This window comes from Melampsora larici-populina (assembly GCF_000204055.1).
Source record: "Melampsora larici-populina 98AG31 unplaced genomic scaffold MELLAscaffold_5, whole genome shotgun sequence".
NCBI lineage: Eukaryota > Fungi > Basidiomycota > Pucciniomycetes > Pucciniales > Melampsoraceae > Melampsora > Melampsora laricis-populina.
Genome location: NW_006768769.1, coordinates 1,857,007 through 1,882,197, shown reverse-complemented (window position 1 = coordinate 1,882,197; position 25,191 = coordinate 1,857,007). Strand labels below are relative to the sequence as shown.

The window sequence follows — 25,191 nt, the reverse complement described above, 5'->3', positions numbered from 1 at the left end:
TAAACAGCTCTCTAGCCTACGCAAAAAGCGTCGGTGAAATCGGACAGACACTGAGAGAGCGGATTTGGTGACATTGCCAGCCTCAATAGTTGAAATAGAAAAGGCCATACATAGGGTTGCCGAGGACCTTGGAAATCCAGAATTTCGGACTCTCCGAAAGGCAACCAGTGTGTTTCATCTTGCTCAGTCTGTATACAAGTATTATACTAAGTCGTTGTTGTAGACCCAAAGGCTTGCGCTCTCATTCAGGTTAGACTTGCTAAGATGAAGCTTTACGAAGCAAAGGTTGGTATTATCAAGGTGCAGAAGAAGTGGGATAGAAATGGGCAGGGTACGTTCAATACACATTTAACAAGTCTCATTTCATAAAGCATCGGATTTAATTTCTGTAATAACCAGGTACCAAGATACAACAGAGCATGAAAAAAGTCATGACTAAAAAGCAGTTGATGTTCAAGAAGAAATGGGAAACGTATCGAACACAAGTGTCTCGATACAATGAAATTGCGCCTGTGAGTCAACCAACCTGTCCTACAATGGACGCTGCGAAGATGCTGCCATGCGAAGACCCGTTCTGGAATGTGGGAGCCTTGTTTCACCCATCGGAGAGGTGGGCCATAGACCCAGGAACAGTGGAGGGGATACAATCATACTTGAAGTACCGGAGCAGTAGTGAGGAAGTTTGTCGGATCGGTCGTGAGACTCATCAAATGGTACTTGCAGCGCTTTGGACCGAGGAAAAGATTAAGGCTATCCAAGATCTATGTAACAAAGGTAAGTATTCAATCTAGTACTTACAGTTAATTACTACTTATGATAGATCTACTTACATGTTGTTGAAAAAACATAGAATGGGATGTAGACATTGGTGGAAGAGAGTTAATAGAGCTTGTTCAGGGAGGGCAGCGTGTTTCAAAGGATGTATGGGCCAAGAACGTCGGAGTATTGAGGACTTTGTATGAAAACCTATGCCTGTCTCACGGTCGAAAGTGGCTGGCCTGGAACTCTGGGGTCGGGAGACTGCTTTGGAATACCCGTCAGTACACCCAATCATCAGTGGAGGAGACCAAAGCGCTGGTTGGCCAGTGGGGAGGACTTGTAAGGCGAGCAAAACAAAGGTGGGAAGGAATTGTGAATGCGATTAGTGTTGAAGCTTCTGGACTTGATGACCTAGAAATTGTGGAGCAGAACATGTGGTGGGGAGAAGATGGTGAAGACGCAGATATCAATGAGTTGATGGGAGAAATGTTGATATATGATAGTGAATCTGAGGAGTATGAAGAGATTGGTGAATGATCCTACCTTTGTGTATAGTGTATTTGTCGTTATTGAGTTTTTGGTTGTCCTTCCTTGGTTTTGTAACGAAGATAGTATGTAAGTATATAAAAACTTTACAGCAGTTGTTGCGATTGGAGTCAATTGATTGATGGAGAGGTTGGGAGGCTTTTGTAAAGGTGCAAAGGTCTCGCTGTCAGAGTGTATGAGATTGACGGGTACCCAAGCACGGTTTTGAGTGATTTGAGATTGGCGGTTGCTTCAATCGACTTTGAGATTTGTTGTTGAGTGACTTTGATGATGGAATAGTTGAATTGTGTTTTTGATATTGATTTGTTGAGGCTGAGGGTGTAAGGGTGAGTGTTGGAGGGTACGGTAATGTACAGTGTTGGACTTGTACATATGTAGTGTGTAGAATCGGTGAGTCAGACTGATCTGGCGGGCTCGGCAAGTCTGGGAGGTGGCCAGACGTGTCTTTGAGTGGACCAGCGCAAGTCTGATTTTTTGAGCTTGCAGACTCGTCTGGAAGGTCAAAAACTTAGGGGGAAGAATCGACTTAGACTCGTCTGGCGCGTTGGCGAGTCTGCCTGCAAGCTTAGGGTGTTACTCCGATGAGAAATACCCAATTTTCTCCGGGGTCATACAGTAGGATCTAGTAGCCACAGGTGGATTGAGCAATCTTTTGCAGGTGCTCGGTTCAATGCATACTTTCCTTATCTTGAGGTTTCATTCCATCGGGTTTGACAACTGTAGAGTACAAAAATATTGTCATCCCTCGGATATTTTCAACAATTCCTTAACCATTTCACCGATAGATTTCACTTTCCGTGACTTTTCGCAAACTCCAGATTCACCCATTGGTACCCACAAACTGTCATGCTTTATAAAAACGCATATGACATTCGGCAGGAAAATGTGCTCGGGGCGCACCCAATTGCGGCCTAGTATTTGCTTCCAATGATGGTCTTAATACCAACACTTTGACTACATCTGAAGCCTTTTGAGGCATCAACTTTTGCATTAGAACTGGACTTTCTAAATCCAGACCATAGCAGCAAAGTAACCGACAGTGGGATGCCAGGCGGAAAAGAAAACAGATGTTATTCAAAGGTTACAAATACTCCGCCGAACAAATGGTATTGTTTCACTCTCCCAACAACAAAATATTCACCACCCAGCCAACAAACGGACCTCTAAAATTATAAATCTTCAGAATAAACCAACATCCATATAATGGACGCTATTGAAACACTTGACTCTACCCATGTCCCTGGCTTTGGAATTGTCAACTGGATGACGGTAGCAATGGCTGAAGACCGTATTGAGGTTGAACTTCTAGGGCAAATGCTAGTGGATTTCATCCGAGGTAAATTTTTCCATCCATTACGTTCAGACAGATACTAATCCTAGCTCCACGTAGACTCACACGGCAAACCTAGACCAATATACCGGACAGGGCGCCTCACCAATGAATCATCTGGCAAAAGCTATACCTTCAGTATATCTTTGCGCCATCGCACCTTCCCTGAGATTAGGATCTGCCAAATCTAATGGCATGCAGTACTTCATTTGTTCCTTTAGAACCTAACACCTGATTCTTCACGCGTGTATTCGAACTTATATGAACACATACATGTAGGCTTATATATTTTAATTACACTTGCATTCCTCACATTTTCTTTGTCTAAACCAATTAAGAAATAATTGAAGTGTTTAGTGTATCAATTGGAAGACTTCCACAAAATCATTAAATGATTGCAATTTCCACATACATCCCGTTTTGAATTTTCAGTATATGAACAACTCCAAACTGCACGAGCCATCGCATTCTCAGTGGGTACGATCTAATATTGAACCCCTTTTCCCTGCATTGTTGAATGTATTGCTTAATCTAAACCTAAGCACATGTGTATAAGCCTTAGTGCAATTGGTTGTAAACGCAGGGAGACTTCCAGTCCATACTTCCTTAGCATTGAGAAAGATATGATGATTGATCACAAACGACAGGTCATTGTCTGCGTAATAATCACATGATCAACCCGCACTTGCTACTTTTTAAAGCCTTACTCTAGCTTGCAAAAAAGACTTTAGTAACATACATTGATTTCGCGACGCTTAATCTAAACAACTAAACAATAAAGAAACATTCAAACACATTAATCTGTCATACGTCCTCCATTCTTCAAAGTTTCAAGAATCATGATTCCCCTTAACAATCCTCAATCATCACCTACCGTAAAAGATATTGCCACAGAGGTGGTAACGCGCATCATGGCGCAGTTCAAAAATTGTAAGTTCCTCGCTTCCATCAGTGTAACGTATATATTGAGACTTTCATTCATAGGCACAGAAGGGAAAAATCAGTTACAATACGAGGACGGGCGCACAATCAATGTTCACCTTTTCGACAATCTAATCTACCGAATCATCAATCATGGAACCGAGAATGAACGATGCATTTTTACATGTTTGCGCTTTACCAAATTCCGCTTATACGCCAGCGGTAAGTATTTCTTATACTTTTGCTGTTGGTCCAATCAATTTACGAGATTCCCTTACCTTCGCAGAAAAATTGTATAAACTTGTGATCAATGAAGATGCAGCTAACGTGCATCCACCTCTAACTACTGACAGTGTGTCCATACTCAATGAGAGGATTCTAAAGAAGGGGGACGTATATTTATTATTACACCGGATGAACCGTAATTGAAGGTCAACACTTTGAATGTGCCAATCTGATTCCATTGCCCCATCAAAATCAGATCCCGGACTTCTCATAGATGGTTTGTTTGATTGGCCTGCCTTACTCTAATCATTTGTATTTACGCACCGGAATACTTGCTTTGCGGTTGTAAAAATGAAATTGGAGTTTTGGTTCAAAATTGCTCGACCCTTTGAAACCGCACATAGTTTCTTCTGCAACTTACTATCCAAGTAAGGGATGTAGAGTGTTAGGATGGATGCCAAAATCTTAGTCTAATATAGATCAATCCATAATCGTGTATGCTAGAAACATCAATTGAGTCTAAAGAGAGCCAATCAAAAGCCATGCAATGGTGGAGTGGCGGTGGGTATGGAATGAGAATGACAGACTACTGTCAAATTGAGACTTCCAACTATTTGAATTTCCACAAATTAGTGGTTCTCGCGAATCCATATATGCCAGACGTGATTCCAGCACATAGTTCCGTCAACATCAAAAAAAAGGAAGCCTCCTCATACTCATAGATGGCAAGACATCATCAGTTTCATGTGGAAGGTTTATTCAACGTCTATGGCAACGTATGTCCAGTTCTCTCAATTATTCATGGATATTGCTAATATATATTTAAAAGGAGACCTTTGATCCGAATGGGCGCCAAGATGTCATTTATCATTCTACTGTCTTGTCAAATACAATCTCCACAGGCATCCTCCAAGAAACCTCGGTCATTACTATACCTCCACCATCACACGATAACTTCAGGGTGGAAAATGGCATACATATTTTAGCCGGCAGCTTGATTGACAACGGAATTCAGCAAGCGTACCTTTTCTGCCAACAATGGGATTCATTGGTCAATGAAACCATTCACATGTCGTCTGAGAATTTGGTCAACGTTGTGCAGGTCATAGGGGCAGGATGGATTGTCTCCGTTGAAACAAACGGACCAGTTTTCAAGATCGCGACCTCTCTCGTCATACGGCACCGGGCATACAACTCAGAGGTAAGTTAATCAATGTTCCAAGTCCTTGTACTCGATATTGACGGATACCCCCCAGGTTTACAATTATACGACTTTTGAAGTAGAATATGAATTTAAAACAATTTTAGCTGAACAATTGGGAGCCGACAACTCATTCATAGGAACCGAAATTACAATACGTGGTCAGATGTTGGGAAGAAATCCACTCAGTGGAAGGTGGATTGTTTTGGTAGGTCTCTTATACACATTTACCGCTCCAACTTTGCATCCATTGATTTAGAACATGCATCTTTACAAACAGGCAACCGAGTACAGTATATTGGAGCAATGATTCCGCCCCATGAGTCAGGTTTAGTAGAAGATAAATAGTCAATGGTCATAGGAGAAGATTTGACAATGAATTGCAATTGGGGTGGAAGCGATTATTTAACTTGATGTGTGAGACAGATTAACACACCGGTGTACCGCATACACTTATCTGAAGCAAACAGTTGAGACACATGCAAATTAGAATATGGTTTTGACTGAGGACATTCCAAAACTGATGAAACTACGTACTCTATTCAATTACCCCTTTTTTGGAGAAGTGACTTTGAGACTACGTTGGTCGTACTGCTTTTACCAATGCGGGACACAATTGCCATACAAATGTTGTCCAAAGTCGTACATCTGGAAAGCGCAACGTATAGTTGCCCGTGTGAAAACACCGGTGCAGACAAATAAATACCCACTCTTTCAATGCTTTGTCCTTGCGACTTATTAATAGTCAAACAGAAAGCCGTGGTCACTGGAAATTGAATTCTAGAGAAAGGAATAGGATTATCTACATCTCCTTGATGAACCATTTTCATTCTAGGTATCGCTACAACATCACCTTTATTAGGTCCTGTAATGACCATACATTTGAGAGCGTATTGCGAAGGTTTCATGATTACTAATCTCGTGCCGTTACACAGACCAGTGCCAAGATTTACATTGCGCAAGACCATAATTGGTTGGCCCCTTTTAAAGGTAATTGAGTGATCGGGGAATCCAGGAAAATCAATTGCATTTAAGCATTCCACAGCTATCGGTTCTGAGTAGTTTTCATTAATTTCATCATTTGACACACAAATTTCCGCTTCACCCTCCAGATCAGAGACAATCAGCTCGTTAATCGAATTTACAGTTGAATTCAGTGGTGTGATCAACAATCGTTCATTATAATATTGAGCCACACTGTTCCAATCCTCAGATTCAAGAATGCTGTTCACGTCCCCATAGATCCAATTGATTAATGAATGTGGCATTATCATGTAATTAGCCATTATTTCGCAGTTAACGAATTGAAGGTCGATAACTTGTGCATTTTTTTTCTGCAGCCTTCCTTCTCCTAACTTTAAGATCCACTGGCTAAAACCTAGAGTTTGTCCCTCATCTTGCGGTAGAGATTTTAATCGCAAATTCTCACTTAATGCAAACTTGGTGACGTAATTCCATAGCTTCGATGACACGAGACACGCATCTTGTTGGTCCCAAAGAGTACCATGCTTTACTATAGGTAATGTTTGGCAGAAATCTCCCGAAAATACTACGCTTTTCCCTCCAAAGGGGGCTTTATTTCACATGATATTCTGCAGCGCCCTATCCACTGCTTCAATCCCGTGCCTGTGTTGCATGGATATTTCATCCCAAATAATGATAGGAGTGTTGATGATCGCTTTGCTCTTCAAATCAGTCCCAGTGAGATCACATGAAGTGTTTTCGTCAATGATCAGGGGGATATTGAAAGTTGAGTGAGCAGTTTGGCCATTCTTCAATAGGATGGCCGCAACGCCAGAGGAAGCAGCCGCGATCGGGATTAAACCTTGACCGTAAAAGTAATGGAGGACAGTGTTGAGTGTATAAGTCTTCCCTGTTCCCCCCGGACCATCCAAAAAAGAGATGATTTGTCGATTGTGTAGGTGAGAGTCCGTGACGTGATCCAGGAACTCTTGCTGTTTGGCGTTTAACAATGGTAACCGTTTATCAAATTCGGCGAGGCTGAGCAATTGTCCAGTTAAGATAGGAATCTGAGCCGAGCAATTGGAAAGTAGTTGATGATCCATTGACAAAACTAATTCAGGGTCAAATCCGATTGTTTTAACAGTCTTGCCCATATCGATGAGAACTTCATCCAAGCATTTAAGTGCATAAGCAAACTTAATCTCATCGTCTATAGAAGCGGTAAATCCAATGCTGGTGAGGGTTTGCTCAACATCCTCCGCAAAGAACAGTCTAAACTTGAGCCACAAGGAGTCCGGGGATGCTACATCGGAATATACTAAAATTAAGCCAAGTAACTGTCTCATTTGATTAGCAGATGCCCAAAGCAATGCCTCTTCAAGTGCATGTTCATGATCACGATCGGAAGCCAATAGACCAAGCTTGTCTGCCGCTTCGCAATAGGTCGGATAAACAACTCCTTTGACAGTTTGGATATCTGAGAATGATTTAGGGCCCCTAACATTACAAAGTAACAACCGCAAATAATAACTTTCTCCATCGGTAACATTTGCAAAATGAATTCGCCCTATTCCAGAGGCCTTTGCTGCGTCGACACGGGGCATGAACCGTTTATTTTCCCACTTAAAATATTTTACAATGTCGACGTATAACGTATCTCTTGCCTTTTTACCCAGTAGTCCAGTTGCATTTTCCTCGCAGAGCCTGAAGTACTCGGTCAACGTAGACCTCAGCGGAGAACCAACCTCCATTCGATGTTGGGCCTCGTCTTTGTCCATGAAATAAAAATACTGCACCCCCTCCAGGTGTAGCATTAGCCTCACCACAAAGGGTGATCGACTATTCATAGCGAATTGAAACAGGCGGTATGCAGCTACGCAACGACAAAGTTAGCATAAAGCAATATAAGTAGGAGTGTTACTGATGAGAGCCGACCTTTGGGCGCGCTAATCCATTGATATTCTTCAAACTCAAGAATCTCGTCAATCAAGTTGTCGTCTGGTTTTCCTCTGCGCTTCTGCGAAATGGACCATACTCAGCTTAAAGAAATCATCATACAATGACAGTTATGACTTACATTAATCTCAATCTGGACACGTGTCCTGTCATGCCCCTTGGTGAGATACTTATACAAATAGCGAACAGGCCTAGTGCCAAGAGGTATCTCTACATTTATATGGCATTCAAACATCATGAGTAAATATTTATTATAGGGGACAACATGAGCGTTCGTGAATTTAGCGCCTCCTTTCTTAAAGACTTTCCCATCATCGGGCCTATAGTAATCGTAATATTGATTATTTGATATCGAAGTTTCTGTTGAAACAGCCTTAGGATAGTTCGATTTGCATTTCCCGTCCACCCAGCATGGCAATTTTTTACAAGGGCCGTGGAGCATATGAGTAGTCACTAAATTGTACAAGTGAGGTTCTTCTTCTTTGTCAGGTAAAACGGCAGTCACTAAGGAATCGACTTGGTCCGGGGTTTTAGGACAAGAACTCTCTTCAAGAATGCATAGTATATGCGCATGAGGTAATCCCCTTTTCTGGAACTCCACGACCATCAAATGAGAGATAACAACCCCTAAACGCATATTGGTCTTCAATTCTTTGATCAATTTATCTAACTTGAGCTTAAAGACCCCGGCGACAATGTCTGGTCTGTCTTGAGCAGTTTCACCATACTTCAATTCATTCTGAATTTTGTCCCAATCCGGGTTCGTGGTCATTGTAATGAACAGAGATGGATTGCCTAGGTCTCGAACCAACGCCATGGCATCGTGATAGAGTTGATTCATGTGACGTGGGCCCGGGAGAAAGGACGAAGGTAGAATGATCTGGCGACCCGTTGGATTGAGGTTGTCATTGTACGCTTCTTTCAGTCCCATATAGGAATCAGCATGAATTGTTTTTTGATTCGCACGTATCCATCTAGTATTATTCCTTTCAACGCATAAGTACAAATCCACGATAACATGCTGAGTCAAGCGCCGGCCGTGGATAAATGGAGAAAATAGGTTTTCCCGCTCAAATAGAAGCCAAGCCGCCCATTGGAGTTCTGAAACATCATAGTCTTCTTGTTTGCCTAAAAACAATGAAAGAGATGAGTAAATGAAGAGTAAGAAAAAGAGGGAAGTTGAGCTAACAATTTTCATTCAAGCCTTTGGTTGGAGAGACAAACATCCCATCCCATTGCTGTGAGGCAAAAGGGAGCATTAAAGGATATCTGACACTGAGGAACCCAGAGTGAAGGTCAGTCATATGTTCGAGTTTGGCGTCCTTATGGCGCAATACAACGTCTCTAGGATTACAATCAATTTCTCCAGTCCCTCGTACTAACGCCGCTACATCTGATGGTCTAGGCTTATCGTAAGTTTTCATTTTGCGTTTACCGGGAGGAAGAGACTTTAATACAACTTGGGTAGTTTCATCCGAGTTGATAATAGCTGCATTATCTTTCAAAAAAACCGCGATAGGATTGAATTTATTGATAATATCTTGAAGCCGTCTTAAAAGATTAGGATTAATGTCTTTATCTTTCTCATCTGCCTTACTTTGACGTATCTTAAGTTCTTCCTCAGCTCCATCTCCTACAATAAATATTTGCGCAAAACACGGGTTATTCGGATCTTGAGGTAATAATGACCCTATATTGTGATGCAATTGAGGATGAACTCGGAAGCAATAGGTTCCTTTTTGGCCTGCGAAGGAATTGTCCACATGAGAACCAAGAGATGCGAAAGAAACCAAGTTGTTATAGACCGAAAGGTCTTTATGGAAGTCTCCAGAATCTAATGTGAAAGTCAGGTACAACGTGCTTCAGGAAGAGTCAAAATCAAGGCATTTACCTGGGTCATTTCCAGTGTAAAGATCCATAAGCTGATCAGGTAACGTGGAACCTTCAAAATATGCCAAAGGGATTGTGACATCTCCTTGTTTACAACAGTTCAAGAAGATGTTGCTATTTCGGCTGGCCTCGTAATTGGTCCTTTCTTGCGGCCAACGTAAAGCACCACAGTGCTGACAAGTCCTATTCGCCGGGCCTAAGTTGTACGGTAATTGTTCTTTGAATTTCGACAATAAAACAGATTCCTTGTTTTGGTCGACAGATTCGGCAGCGAGCCCCTTGTCGTCGTGACCCATAAGGACAATTGTATGATTCGGAATAGTATTTTATGAATTTTTCAAATGAGTTTATGATAGGTCTCGATGGACGCCAGATTGAAATGAGTGCGAGATTGATAAGTTCACGTATAATGTCAAATGTGATCTAGATGGACGATGGATAAATGCCATCAAGTTAAGTCAAAGGTGTATGTGATATGATCTACTTGACGAAAGGAATGTAGCTGTAGAAAAAGTAGAGATCTTAGATAATGTGGCTGCATATGAGCCAGTACAGCGGGTTCAAGTGGAGTTACAGTAAACATACAGTAACATCATAAAGCGGACATCACAATCCAAAAGAAGGTATATTAATTTCGAGCGATAGAATGCAGGGCTCGATTTTCTAAGTTTTCCAGAGATCAGGATGCGAGGGGGCTAAATTGAAGGACAAGATTGTTTGCATCCACACATCATTACTCTCAGTAGACAGGAGCCTTATGTTGAGGGCTTTGATGGCGTCCAATTTAACATTGGGGTTATGGATAGCCTGAGTGCAGTGCTCAGCAGAGGGCCTCAATCAAATGAAAAATTGGGCACTCAATAGATAACTTGGATAGCTATGTCATGAAGAGTGAAACACAAGAGCAGGAAACCATTGAGGGTTAAAATACAAATTTTGGGAATAATAATACCAGTCTTTAATCATTGAGTTGAAGACATAAGAATGGGAACATCATACATCAGGTTTCAACATCTGAACCATTACCTCTAGCTCTCTTAACAGGGGTCCGGGTGGAAGATGGTTTTACGGCTGACTTTCCTTTTCCTTTACCATTAACTGAGTCATCTTCAGGCATGTTGGTGCTGGGAGCAGTTGAGGAAGAGGAAGCTTGAGGTTGAGAAGATTCGCTCTTGGGAAATATCCTGAGTTGAGAATGCGGTTAGTGAAATAAATGGCACAAAGAAGACAAAATAAGTGCTGACATTTTGGCACGAGCCCGACCTCGAGGGGTGGAGCGTGTAGAGCTCCCCTCGATAGGAGCTGATGGGGTAGGGGTCTCCGAGCCTGAGGTTACACTCACACCGGTCAACTGAAAGGACATCAGCAAGTGTCCGTAAAGAAAAAGGCATTAAAGATAGTTACCTGCACTATCCACATTTGTTTCTCTTCATTACGTCCTACAATATGTCCAGTAAGCATCATTTCCCTTCCCACAGTCATCAGAGGTTGCAATTTCTCCATCAACTTAGACCACATTGCGCGATATTCGACTTCAAAAGTAGTTTGAAGGCCAACCTGGTTTTAAGAAGAGTTTAGCTGGAGTTTATGTTGGACTAATGAATTGACTGAAATGGGACTTACATCGGGATTGTAGTTGGAATGCTTAACAATTAAAAACACATTTTCCTTTCCGGGCTCAATTGGCATAGGGGTCCGTGTCGAGATGATGCCAAGTCCAGTAACGCTTACTCCATTGGCAAGATTGCACTCCAGGTTTTCAGATGCATTTGCGAGTAATTGAAAGTCAGGCTCGTAGTAAAACTTTTGAATCTCTTTATTGTTTAATGCAAGTAATCTCCCTTTGAGGTAATAAACACCATCTACATCTAAGATGATATCAGTACCGCCATACGCTACACACTTTATTACCCATTCCACTGATTCCCCAGCTTCGTTACGAGTCACAATGGTGGTATGGGAGTGGCGGAGCCCATACATACCCGACACTTCAGGTCCAACCTGTAGAATTGAATAAATCAGTAAAGTTTAATAATAAGTTCTAATGGAGGATTGAAAGTTACATTCTCAAAGACATCAAATAAAGAGGATACGATGAATGGATGGTTGCGCCTCTTTGGAGCATTAGTTGAGGACCCTTTGAATGTTCTGCTTGGAGACTTGATGGGAGACGCAGAATTGGTTGCCATCTGAGGGTAAGTGGAGGTGGAGTTTAAGTTAGGACGTAGTATAAAGATTGAGTGAAAGGTGTAGAAGAGAGTTCTAGAGGAGATTTTTGCTGAGCTTTAAATGAACTCACGGAAGATTACGTGAAGGGTAAATGTATAAGTGAACCTTAGAGATTTGGAAAAATACGAATTGGATGAAAGGGCTCAACTCCTCAGGCACAACAGGGAGGCAAAATAAGGACACGACGGAAATTTTAGAAATATAGGGTGTGTGTGCAATTGGAAGTAATAAAGCTTAATTGAAGAAACACCAAGGAGGATAAAGGAAGAAACAAAAGGCAAAGGATTCATATATCCTTCATCCAATCATATGGATGTCAAGAAAATGATAACTTTAGAGAGGCAAAGGGAAACGACATGATGGATAGTATGGGTGAGGATGCAGGGTTAAAGACAATTGGGGTGTGTCGGTCATAACTATAATAGAGGAAATGTAAGGCACAAATACAGCGAATGATGCAGGGAGATAAAGACAAATAGAGTACTAATGCCATGGGTTGGTGATCCACTAACGTAAACGAATTGGTTATCGGAAGCTTAAATCTAGTGGAAAAGTAGATGATGAGCTGTTTCAATACAATGGAAGGAAAAGTAGTCGTTGTAGAAACCAATAGAGAAGATAGATGTGTAAGATGTACAGCCAGAGTTTTAACTTTAAGATTGTACATAATTGTAGATTTGATCCTATTGTAAAAGATTGAAGCTCAACTGTGGAAATCATAATTGTTGCATAAAATCCCTTACATCAGATTCGGAGAGAGTGATCTCGTTGGTAATGATGATAGGTACAGGGACTAATTCAATGGTTCCGTTGAGATGAAGTTGATGAACATAGAGGGTGCCGGCCACTGTAGAGATGTTGAATTAGCAAAGTATGAGTGTTATGAGACACAGAAATATTTGAACGGAGACGAACCATCGGTGGACTGATTAGTAGGAGCAGAGAATTTAAAGCTAGTATACTTGCATTGCGAAATGTTACTAAAGGGGTGTATAATTCTGAAAACGTTGTTTCGGAATCTATGAACATAATGGACTTGTCCAGGGGGATGTTCAATTTTTACGCGACCTACGGTAGCTGGATGATACATAATAGGCGAAAGCGTAATCTTTAATATTGTGGTTTAATCATTGGGATTGGAATGGAACTGAAAAAGACATACGGTTGCGAAACTGGAACACGAGGCAGCCGAAAAGCCGGATCAGGTCTAGCCTCAATGAATTCTCAGTCTGGATGGAGTGGCATTCATTTGAATGATGATTAATAAGTGACATTCCAAAGTTGAGGATATGTCAGAACACAGATAATATGGTCGATTGATTGAAAAAGTAGGATGGTTTTTAAGTTGTAAAATTAGGGTGTATATTGATATTGAAAGAAAAGGTAGAACAGTTGTTACGATGTAAGATTAAGGGTGCTGTTTAGAAGGAAGATAACAATGTAAAAGAAGGGCATTACAATTTATATGGGGTATCATATAAAGACGGAGCCTATTTGTGACAGACAATTCCGGATTGAGAAATAAAAGATAATTTAAAAGTAACAAAAATTAAGGCTGTGAAGAGAAGTGCAACTATAGAATCACTTGTAAAGGAAAGTGCTTCATTAAAATGTTGACAAATATAGAAGAAAACGGGACAAAAGAAATGTTCGTAGTGGAGGAATACCACAAGATAATGTGTTTAAAAATGCAGACGTATGGTGGTGAATTTGTATCTTACATTGTGAGACAAATGCGGGATGAATGGAAGCTATGGAATCATTTTGATTGATGTGCATAGAAATATATGGGAAGGGCCAAAATAAGAAAATTACGAAATGCAGTTAATAACAACTTCAAAGGGTAAGAATTATTGTTCTGCGGGCTGGCTTTGAATGGTAACAAAAGAAACAATGATCTGTAATAGGAAAGTTGAGGGAACAGTTACGAGATAAGCTTTTGAGATTTGGTTGAGACTCACGTGGAGGAAACAGTCAATGTCAATAGATAGATGGATTGTAACCTCGGAGATGTCGCTGGAGGATAAAAGCAATATGAAAAGCATCGATTACGTCACACGAACTAAGAGAGTTATGACGTGGATACTTAGTCACAATGAGAAGAGTGCAATTGTTTTTTTATAGTATAACAATAAAGATTAAATACATCTACTTGAATGCATTTTACGCATGGAGGAAGGATCCGGCAATGGTAAAACAGAAATATTGATACACTTTCTTTTGTCATAAACAGGAAGGGTATAATGAGAAGTAAAAGCGCTCAAATTCATCTTAAACAAAGAGATTAAGAACAGAAGGAGTGCGCGGATGAGAGTATAGTTTAATGGGAAAGTCACACAATAGCAAATCTGAGCGTACTGATTCGGCATAAAAAGAGAATCAAAATCATGGAGCGCCAGTGAGTCAAACAAAAACCAGTGAAGATCTTTGTTTTGTCATAACCGGCAGTAAAGAACGATTGAATCCGCTACGCATCATCTTAAACAAAGGTTTAAAAAGCATGCTCAACAAAAGGGGGAAAAGCACTCTTAACAAAAAGGTTAAAAGCACATCGATTGGGCGTAGAGAACGGTCTCAGGCAAAAATGAAATGTATAAATAGAGGGCTAAATTACTCATAATTGAGGCCCCCAATCCACCTCGTGACTACACCGTAGAAAGTGAGTCATACGCGAGCTCTAGCCTACGACTAAATCTGGATCTTGTCGCCAAAAGGCTGAAACTCTTTTACAAGTTTCAGTGCTTTTGGGGGGGGATTTCATATTTAGTTGTAGGGAATGTGTCATAAGGGCAACAAATGGGTTTGCACCCCAGGGGAACCCACTTACTACATGCACATAAATTCTCATGTCAGACAGGTGATCTTGGTTCAGACGTCGGAAGAACCCACACATGCACATAACGTCTCAAATTGGACAGGTGATCTTGTGGACGGTCAAGGCCAACCACAAGGGCTATGATCCAAAAGGTGGCATGAGAATCTACTTGTGTGATTGCTTGGCCAGTAGGCAAGAGTCTGTGTTTTGGAAAATGTATGAGCTGAAAGCCATGGTCTTTCATTGGGATTAGGGGTGATCATGAAGGGTTTGAGGCACAGATGCTTTGTGGAGGTCAGCTTGGTCATGTTTGGCAGTTTGGAAGGGTCCAATTTTGACCATGCAGAGTGCCAAACCTTTGGGAACCCGTACAAAAAGAGTCAAATATGAAGTGAGAATACCCAGCTTTAGTGAAGAGTTCCTGCTAATTTATATTATTGATAAATCACTTTTACATTATACTTGTGCATATTCCTACTCTGACAATGATCCAGATGACTCCAGGCGCATCATCGGGTGGTGGGAAACGTGCACACATTGAAGATGAAGGCCGTCCAGATGGTATGTCCTCATCTGCACATAAACGTGTGGTATTGCTGTCTGATCTGTCTTTGCAAAATTGTTTAGACCCAGGAGACACAACTGTGGGTTTGGTCTTGGATGAAGACAATGAGAGCTCGGGTTAGTAATTCCTTGACACGTGTGCACTCCAAAGTAGATAACTAACAGGTATTTCTTCCACCAATTGGATATAAGATGGAGAGCTTACACATGAAGATATCATGGAACGGAAAAGTACAAAAACAGCAAAGCTTAAAGCCCTGAGGCAAGTCTGGCACCGCGAGGCTGGGATTGGGAAGATGGCTGCATCATATCAGATTCCCAAAGCCACCACACCTCTTGCATGAGCCACTCACAAGTACACCAGAATGCTTATGGGTATCGCGCAGAAGGCGAGAGGATCTTCTATACTCACAGTGGTCTCCAAACTGAAGTTAACTGATCCTCCATCAGAAGAAAAACACCAAGCTTGGGAGAGTCGCAAACAAATTTGGGAAAGGTTCATTCGAGATGCTGAAGACAGAGCAATGGGAAAGTCCCTTGCAAGAAAGCCGGCTGGATTCAAAGCAAACCAAAAGTAATGAAAGACTATTGAAAAAGATGCAGCAGAGATGGCAGCCATTAGAAAACCAATGCAACCAGTGCTCTTTGACTCATGGATGATTCTGGTGGTTGAAGACGGTATGCTCATCACTTTGGTACACAATGTGAAGCCGCCTTAGCAATGGCTGGGTTTCCATGTTGTACTTTTGATTGGGAGGCTTCTTTGGATACGCCTTGGAACTCTACAATGGCAAGAATCATCCTGGCTAATTGGGTCAAAACTTACAACACAAATGGGGCAAGGGAATTTTGAATAATCTCAGCAGAAAATACTCTGGCCAATGGTGTGCCAACAAGGGTCCAAAGTTTTGACAACAAAAACAGCAAGTGGCATTGTATAAAACTCCGGAGGGTAAAAAGAGGCTTGAAGATCATTTTGATATTACTCAAAGTATCACCAGCAAAAGGCAAAATAAAGACAAGGTGAGGCACCTTGTGATCCTAAATTTCATGAGCATATGCTTTGGATAATTATGGATGACTGTTCTGTTCAGATTATGAAAGCACATTTGTATGAAGCCTTTGCATTATTTGGCAAAGAATCTCCCAAATATGCAATGTTAGCCCATCCAGAAGTCCATTCCATGGATGAGCTCACAACAAATTCCTCGGGCTCCTGAAAAAGGTTGCGGCTGGACTGGCAAAGTGCCCAATTGGCTACATTGATCTCACTTCTGGATCAATCCCATTGGAAGTGTAAAATCATTCCAAAAGAAAGACGGTGTAGAACTCCTATGCAGGTAGCGTAGGCTGAGCCGGAGAGAATGTAAGTACAACAGGTGCAGTTAAGCTGCCCTCAACCTATAATAATCTCTAAGTTCAGAAGCAGAGGAATACAATTCAAAAAGAAACCTTTGTGCTAGACAAAACCAACACCTGTAATAACCTCAATTTTCTCCTTCCACTGATAAAATCAGTACCAAACCTGGTCTGAAAATGCTCCGGCAAGTCTAAATACTGTACGGAGTGGTCACCAAGGCCCTTAGACACTAATGTGACTAAGCTAGGTCTATAGAAAAAAGTCAAACAGCATTATACAAATAATTGATAATATTGCACAGTCCAATTAAATTTAAAACTCTCCAAAAACCAATTCTTTGAAATAAAAAAAAGTAAAAAGATAATAATTTTAAAATAATTGATGCTTGAATACATCTTGTATGAACTTCTACTAGACTACTTTACGCTGTAAAAAAGATCTACTAAATTTTCTACTGAAAAAAACTTATTTGAGTATCTCTAAAATCTGTTGAAATGCCGAAACACAGCTACAGTAACAAAATGTCACAGACACAACTGTCACAAACACAAATTTCACAGAAAAAAACAGAGTTCTGCTGTATACTCTTGATTTCACAATAGGACAGCACTTTTTGGCGCCTGCTTTAAAAAACCCGAAGCCCGCTTTTTTTCGGGGCTATACCCGCAATACCCACCCAAACCCGGCCATGGCTGAGCCAAATTTCGCCGCAGCCGCAGCGATAGCGGGCACAATAATAGCTATACGCCTGTTTATTACATACAGGGCTGTTATAATTCCGAAGCGGGCTTTTTGATCTTTCCAACCGGGCATCTCTTCACTCAAGCGGGCAGTGGTGTACGCTAACCCAAACCGGGCAGTTGGTTTCTTCGTTATCTCTCCTTGCCCCTCACCAAATCAATTCACCACTTTCCCTCTGGACAACTTTCAATATGAGCTGTCCCAGTATGGTAAGTCTTCCTTGCTAGGCTTGTTTCCCCTTTTGTCACCGACCCTACCGTGGCTGACACTAAAAAACTTCATAACCGTGCAGGCGTACTGGACTTTGACGGTCTCTCGCCTGACTCCTGATAATCACATCAATCAAATTGTCTTCACCATCCAACAACCCATCAACACCGTATCCCACATCATCCCAATGGCTCAACCAACTTTCCCCATGACAGGCAAAGCTCCTCTCGATTCATTACCTCAAGGACAAGCATCAATGTCAATTCAATCGTAAGATTGTCATATGCAACCCTTCATGTACCCGCCCTACTACTGGCCACCTTTTCCATCTCAGAGTTCCATCCACAGTCACAGAACCTTGTCTACAAATGTTGAAAACTCACATGTGGCACCTGACCATTCCAATGCTGAACGTTACGCACCTCATGCTTTCCAATACCCGTACACACCACCAGCATATCCACCTGTGCAATATGACCCACGATACCAACCATACTCGATGACAAACGGATTCCAGTTGCCCCTGCTCTTTCAACATCGTCCACATTTGATGATTTACCCTCATCCAACTATCAGACCAAACTCATTTCAAATAGCCGAGGATCCACAAGATGTGACTCAATCAGCTGAAGAACCTAGTGATAGAGATTTGATCCAATCCGCCGAAGTACCTATAGGAATGGGCAACGGAAGCATCAGCCAGGCAATCATACCAACACCAATTGAACAGGCCAACGTTCAAACAACGGTCCTTATTGAACCAGTCAAACAGCACAATGAACCCACGGCTTCCGCTTCCAGCTTGAACATACCAGGCCCAAGTATCACTGTTGGCCAGCTTCCTGAAGTTCGTAGTCCTCAAGAAGATGACGCTCTGGACATAGATGAAGGAGACTTTATTGATCTCTATGCTGAGCAAGACCAGGATTGGCCACCTATTGGTAAGTAGCTCATCATATGATTCTATTTGTCTTTAAAAAAACTAACGATGACCTGCTATCAGGAGTGGAACCAATTCAACTTATGCAACCTCCCGCCTTCAACAAGAAATTTGTCCCCATGGCCAGTGCAATGATGTACGTGGATGCCATTGCCCGGCATCAAGGGTACAGTATTTCAATCAAGAGTTACAAAACCCATCATCATCAAAAAGTGCAAATATACTACAGATGTTCCCTGGGTCGGTTACGGAAGACGAGAGGCGAGGTGTCCGCCGACCAATTCTTTGTTTTTTGTTTTTTGTTCTTTGTCTTCGGAACCTCTCCCTTGGACTAGCCTGCTATGTAAACTAAATATATGTAATCACATACTGTAGTCCTTCAAACCCCATAATATGCCTCAACCGTCACTTGGCAGTTTCTCTGTTCATCACTCTACTCTGTCACCCAGCATAACACCTCTCAGTCCTCTACTTGATTCACCTCAACACCACATTATGGTGCAGATCAATGAAGTTCAGGATGAAATCCTTGAACCAATTCTTATCAACCATTGTCAAGAACATCTTTCACAGGCTTCTATGATCATCCACCTTCAAATAGATCACAATATTGACACGCGGTGGCAAACCCTGCAGCGTGTTCTCCAGTATTTTGAACTCACCAATACCCCTCCACCACTGACAACAGATCAGAAGGACCGAGCTCGCCCTTTACTAAAACAATACTTCCCTCTGGGAAAGACGAGCTTGGAAGCTAAGTGTGCAATCAATGATACTTATGACATCCCAATCAAAATGCACAACATACAAACAATGTCAAAGGAGATGGGAATTAACTGGTGTCGCAATGATTTACAACAAGTTCATGTTACTGTCCAGCAGTTGGTGGATATCTTACTAGAAGCGATCAAGGGCGAAGATCGAAATGCTGGCTATTGGTGTATGCAGCAAAACCTTGCTGTCAATCATCACATTTGAATCAACCGTGATACAGTCTATCACCTAATGTGTCTCATTGATCCAGAAGGGGTTGAGCTTTGCAGTCATGGTTGTCTCAAGCAACGGTTCTTCATGTCCCAGGTCCCAATCACCTTTGGGCTAGTGACGGGCATGATAAATTGAAGCCTTATGGTATCTGTATAAATGGGTTTATTGATGCTTGGTCAAGGAAAGTTCTTAGTCTTTGTGTTGGACAAACCAATAACAACCCCAGGGTTGTTGGTCTTTATTATTTAGAACTTGTCTCAGCTCTCGGAGGCTTTCCAGCTAGGACGTCAACCAACCACTAGACCAAGACTGGGGACATGGCAACATTTCGAGCTTTGATGGCTCACATTTACTGTGGCAAGCCTGTGGAAGAAGCCTTAAAACATCATCACTACACAACATCACCACACAACCAGAAGATCGAGTCACTTTGGCAGCAACTTATGTGAGCCAAGAATACAACCTTGCGAGAAGAGATCGAATTAGCAATTGACACTGACATTTACAATCCAAAAGACCCAATCCAGAAGTGAGTGTTTTGAGGACTGAATTTTTCATTTTGTTATCCTTTCTAACTGGATTATACAAAGTCATTGCTTGTAGGGCTCTCTTTTGGTACCTCTGGATACCTCTGGTTCAACGTGTTTTGAACTCTTTCATGGAGACAAAGAACAATTACCGGACCTGTAAAAACCAGAACTCACACCTTCCGACTGGAGTGGCCCCAGATACGTGTTTCTACTCACCACAAAACTACGGTGGCACCCAAGGACTCACGTCTGTACCTCAAGAGGCCATTCAGGACATCATTGATGATCAATACCCCGACCGTGAAATCCTTCTACAAGTTTCTCCTCCCCAGTTTGCACTCCAAGTATCAACCTTACTTCATTGATTAAATGTACAAAAAGAACAGATCAGCCTCAACAACATATGGATTGTTTTTCATCGGGTTTTACCTTTGTTAAGGCTTATTGAAGTAGACTTGGATTTAGCAGGTTTTCTGAATGATGAAGACGAGCTTTGAGTACAATTGTTGAATACTATAAATAAGCAAGTCTTAACTTTCCAGATCGATTAGCAAGAGCTAATGGTACAGACTCAGTCAATTCAGTTTTTCTCATTTTTTCTTGGCTATTGATCAATCACATGAAAGCAAAACCAAGTTTTTCAGTTCTACCAAATTTATATGTGAATTTGTTTATTTCATGAATATCTTTTAACGATTTCATTTAGGGGGAAACACTTTGGCTTTGATAGTGAAACAGTTTGTACAAATTGTAATGAAGATTCAAATGTAAAGTTTTGAAACAGTGATTGAAGTATCAATAATCAAGTAATAATGTGTCTACTTGTGGAGCTCAGATTTCCAGATTCCCACAGACTTGAGGCCTAAATTTGTGCACCATTCATCCTCCTTGTGCTCTGATATTAAGATCTTGAGGCCGCTGTAGTTTGTATTGCCCGCCCCAAATGATTTGCTGTGTCCAAGTTTTCAATATCAATCAGTCCGGATAAAAAACACAAGAGCAGAAATTTGATCCTATCCACTTACTCAAGATCAATCACTGCTGGGTCAGTAAGTGTGGTACCGACTCCCTGTAAGTCACAGACAACAGAACGGCCAAGATTATGTTGCAATTCAAAATGTGTAAATGCATGAAGCATTTCATGAAGCTGGTTGCCTTCTACTTTGATGGTGAAGTCATCATTCCCAACATATTTGACATAATCTCCTGAAAGTTTTTCCTTGAAAAGCCAGAATTTGGAGCCATTGTTATCCATGAAATCAGTGCTTTCAGTGCCAACCTGTTGAACAACCCAATGTTTCACAATCTTTGTGGAATAGTCAGAACATACAATGCAATAGTTGGATTTATAATCAGCTACAATATGACCAAGCTGGATGATGATACAAAAGGAACATACCCTCAAGTTCTTGACAAGATCCTTTTCAAACTCAGTGAAATTTTCGCTACCCAAAACCTTTGTTTTGAACCTCTCAATAGCAGCCTCTGCATGCACATATAACTGTACTTGACCCATATAATACAACAGGGGACAGTCGTTGGATGGATTCTGCTTGGCTACAACATGATGAACCTCATTGCCAAGGATAAGTTCTGCTTTGTAGCACGCCATGTTTTGGCCAGATACAATGTGTGATTCTGTATTCACATGATAGGAGACCGGTACTGGTTTGAATACAGCTTCATTATTCTTAGTGGTGAAGAACAGGAGCCATCCTTCATCCCAATTCAAGATTGTCCGAGGGGGGTAAGTAAGGATCATCTTGTGGGTACCACCCAAAGTGTGCGTATCACCAAAGCTTTCTAGAGAGTTTGCTAGAAGTGGCAACATCAGAAAAATTGTGAACTTACGCTCACTTGATAAACTTAAAATACTCACATTCATCATCAATCAATTGTCCCACCAAAAAATCGTGAAGCTTGGAGGGGCCAGGTATTTTTACAGGATTCACTAATCCAATGCTCTTGGAAGAAGCAGATTTCTTGCAAAAACAGTGAAAAGAAGTCAGAAACGCACTTTGTCTGAAATTGATACAGATCAAAAGGACAACTTACTTTGTCTTGTCTGTCCTCACCATTCTCATTCTTGTTGTCACTCTTGTCACTCTTGTTGCCTTTCCGAGTTTTGGGAGACTTCACCATGCCTGTGTGGTGTTTGCTCATCAACGACCGCACACGAGTCGCCTTTGTGCCTCAATGGAGGTTTGTGTGCGCTCGTCATTGGGCAACTGCCACAAGGACATGGTGCTTGGCTATGGTCAGTGTTCCAGATTCATGCTGTAAGCTTCCTTCCAATTGATCTAATTCTTCATTTTCGGCTTGTTCCTCATCAAAGAATTTCGGAGGTTCAGATGGAAGCACCTCGTGGGATTGATTGAGTGACTTCTTAGCAAGATCTTTGTTGAGATCAGTTCGGCTCTTTTTGAGAGGTTGGACTTGATTTTCAGAAAAAGAATCATCGTCACTATCCTTTACATTATCTTCATCAGATGAATCAGATGCATGCTTGAGCTTTTCAGTCTGGGAAGGTTTATCAGACTTGTAATCAGATGATGATTCTTTAATACTGGCAATGTATCTCTGCATGTTGAAGATTAAGCTGTACTTTTCCTTATCAAGCTTTCTAATCTTCTGAGCACAAAGGAGCTTTGATTCCATTTCCGCTTGTGAGATTGGTATCCCCTTTTCTGCCAGGATACAGTAGGTAGATGAAAATTCTGCGGGAAGTGGACATAATCTCTTCTTCAACCGCTCCTCCTTCAATGGAAAACCCGACTTAGTAGCTTCATTTTGATAGTGTTTGTAGACATCCCACCCAAGATTCCAAAACCAACTTGAGCTCTTTAAGTCGATCTTGAACTTTTGAGGCATGAGAGCATTTGCAGCAGTCTTGGACTTGCCAATTCCACTTAGGTAAGTAAACGTGATTGAGATTTCCATTTCAGGACTTTCCTCCTCCACATCCTCCTTGTTTTCCTTCTTTTTCCTGCCTTTAGTCTGACCAATAGTTTGCCTTACAGACTGAGATGAACGAAAAGAACTTTGGAGTTGAGAGTTTGAAAGTTCTGAGGAGCGAGAGCTATAAGGAACAGGGAATTTGACCTGTGAGTTTAAACGTTGGATTGCTAAAGAGTTAGGCTGGTTATTGAGTTCTGGTTGACTGAGTAATCCAGCCTGAAAAAACTCTTGTGGAAGGCTAGATGCGGTTGAAGGTGTGTTTGATATTGGAGTCAAAGCTGGAGTTGCCAAGGTCCCAGGTATTTGATTTGAAAGCAGAGCGCGTACTGGCGGTTCAGAATGTTGAACATTATTACTTTCCTTACATAATTGGCATTGAGATTTGCGAAGAAATGGATAACATCTTTCACAACCTGAACACTGAGGTGTTTGACAAGTTCCAGATTTGGGATTCTTTGCCATCCACTGGCATTGACCACATGTGGATGTTGTCATCCTGGTTAAGCAATTGCCACAGCCTTCACATACCAATTGATGGTTCATGTTCAATAATTTGTAGCGGTAATTTTATTGGAAAATTATAGAAATCTGAGTGCTGATAAATGGCCGTAATAAAATGACTAGAATGACTTCATAGGTGAAGAGAAAAGGTGAAAAGATAACGGAAAAGCATAGATCTTCTCATTCCACAATTGAACAAGAAAATAATTAATCATGTGACTCAACCATGCTTAGTTAGCTTGTCTTGGCTTTCTCACTTGCTCATGAGTTCAACTAACATTCATTTAAATTAACAATAGGGATGTCAAGCTGTTGACCATTCACCTTGACATACTAATTCCTTCCAAAATTCTACCCTTTGTGTGTTTTTTCAAAGGCACTTGAGTCTAGCAAGTCTTTTGAAGTGTAAACAACTATCACAACATCTCATAGAAGTGTATGGAACTATCACATTTATTGTGTGGTAAAAAGGTCTATATGAACTTGATTGCCATAGGATATCCAAAATCGCATTGAATCATTGCCCAATAAAAATAAAAGCATAGATGCTGTCAAAGGGGCCTGTGTCATAATTTTTTAACTTAGGCCACACGGTAACAGTCTCACTCTATGCTTTTGTTTGGGGTGAAGTGAAGTTGATTGGAGTTGATGAACGTGGCGGAAGAGCAAGAGGCTTGGCAATAAATACTCTTTCCACTTTAACCTAAAGCTAATTTGATGAGACATGTGGATTTTGACCTAATGATTATCCAGCTTGTTGTACAGAGTGCAATCGCTTTGCATCTTTTGAATCTAGGAAGATTTGAAATGTCTTTATGGGGTTTACAGGACTACAGTATGTGATTACATATATGTAGTTTACATAGGAGGCTAGTCCAAGGGAAAAGCTCCAAAGACAAAAAACAAAAAACAAAAAACAAAAAATTGGTTGGCGGACACCTCGCCTCTTGTCTTCCGTAGTCGGTCCTCCAAATCTGTGGCTAAGGTCCGCCAAACTTCAACTAAGATGACAAAATGTCCTTTCAAAATATCACTGAATTACCTCTCCGAAACTTTCCCCCTGAGGTGTTACATCAAATCAAGCTCCTGCACTCAGCTGGTTGTACTGCTGGTCAGATCCAGGGCCTCATCAATTTTGCACCCGGATCAGAACCCTTGGTAAGGGATATTCGAAATGCGCTTGATCATCAACGGGACGCGTGATTAGGTGGTCGTACTCCCATACAAGGTCTATTTGACTTGATTTCCAAAAGCAAATGGGCCTTTCAAACTACAACGTCTGACAATGGCACGCTTCAATCACTCTTTATGGCTAGCCCCGAGGGTATTGATCTAGCTTGGTGTTTTCCAACGGTCATTGGTCTCGACTGCACTTACAAAACTAACCGCTTCAATCTCCCACTGCTTCACATTGTCGGAACGACCAACACTCACAAAACATTTACGATTGCACTTTGTTTCATGCATTCCAAGGTGGAGGACCGATACATTTGGGCTCTTGAGCAACTCAAATCAGTTGTCTTCAATGGCAACAGCGACACAACCGACCCCACCATCCCACTTCC

General features: G+C 41.4%; 6 protein-coding genes across 6 annotated transcripts; 3 read left to right on the top strand and 3 right to left on the bottom strand.

Annotated features, from left to right (window-relative positions):
• Nucleotides 1-4,503: 4,503 nt before the first annotated feature.
• On the top strand, nucleotides 4,504-5,292 carry MELLADRAFT_60347 (uncharacterized protein; the record flags this gene model as incomplete). Its single annotated transcript, XM_007406092.1, has 4 exons — nucleotides 4,504-4,557; nucleotides 4,611-4,982; nucleotides 5,038-5,190; nucleotides 5,242-5,292. 4 exons carry the CDS (start codon nucleotides 4,504-4,506, stop codon nucleotides 5,290-5,292), a joined length of 630 nt encoding a protein of 209 aa, XP_007406154.1.
• A 3,793-nt stretch (nucleotides 5,293-9,085) lies between these two features.
• MELLADRAFT_33693 (uncharacterized protein) lies at nucleotides 9,086-9,748 on the bottom strand (the record flags this gene model as incomplete). The annotated part of the gene is made up of 1 exon (XM_007405972.1): nucleotides 9,086-9,748. A coding segment is annotated over one exon (663 nt), but the record flags the coding sequence as incomplete, so codon positions are not given.
• Nucleotides 9,749-10,791: 1,043 nt separating this feature from the next.
• On the bottom strand, nucleotides 10,792-13,110 carry MELLADRAFT_103241 (uncharacterized protein; the record flags this gene model as incomplete). Its single annotated transcript, XM_007405971.1, has 6 exons — nucleotides 10,792-10,975; nucleotides 11,036-11,142; nucleotides 11,196-11,348; nucleotides 11,415-11,792; nucleotides 12,764-12,867; nucleotides 12,936-13,110. The coding sequence occupies 6 exons, from the start codon at nucleotides 13,108-13,110 to the stop codon at nucleotides 10,792-10,794; spliced, it is 1,101 nt and encodes a 366-aa protein (XP_007406033.1).
• A 1,801-nt stretch (nucleotides 13,111-14,911) lies between these two features.
• MELLADRAFT_103240 (uncharacterized protein) lies at nucleotides 14,912-15,743 on the top strand (the record flags this gene model as incomplete). Its single annotated transcript, XM_007406093.1, has 5 exons — nucleotides 14,912-15,033; nucleotides 15,089-15,129; nucleotides 15,340-15,396; nucleotides 15,463-15,516; nucleotides 15,592-15,743. The coding sequence occupies 5 exons, from the start codon at nucleotides 14,912-14,914 to the stop codon at nucleotides 15,741-15,743; spliced, it is 426 nt and encodes a 141-aa protein (XP_007406155.1).
• Nucleotides 15,744-17,897: 2,154 nt separating this feature from the next.
• Nucleotides 17,898-18,997, top strand: MELLADRAFT_103239 (uncharacterized protein; the record flags this gene model as incomplete). The annotated part of the gene is made up of 3 exons (XM_007406094.1): nucleotides 17,898-17,980; nucleotides 18,059-18,557; nucleotides 18,986-18,997. The coding sequence occupies 3 exons, from the start codon at nucleotides 17,898-17,900 to the stop codon at nucleotides 18,995-18,997; spliced, it is 594 nt and encodes a 197-aa protein (XP_007406156.1).
• Nucleotides 18,998-22,574: 3,577 nt separating this feature from the next.
• MELLADRAFT_103238 (uncharacterized protein) lies at nucleotides 22,575-23,620 on the bottom strand (the record flags this gene model as incomplete). Its single annotated transcript, XM_007405970.1, has 2 exons — nucleotides 22,575-22,602; nucleotides 23,028-23,620. The coding sequence occupies 2 exons, from the start codon at nucleotides 23,618-23,620 to the stop codon at nucleotides 22,575-22,577; spliced, it is 621 nt and encodes a 206-aa protein (XP_007406032.1).
• Nucleotides 23,621-25,191: the final 1,571 nt, after the last annotated feature.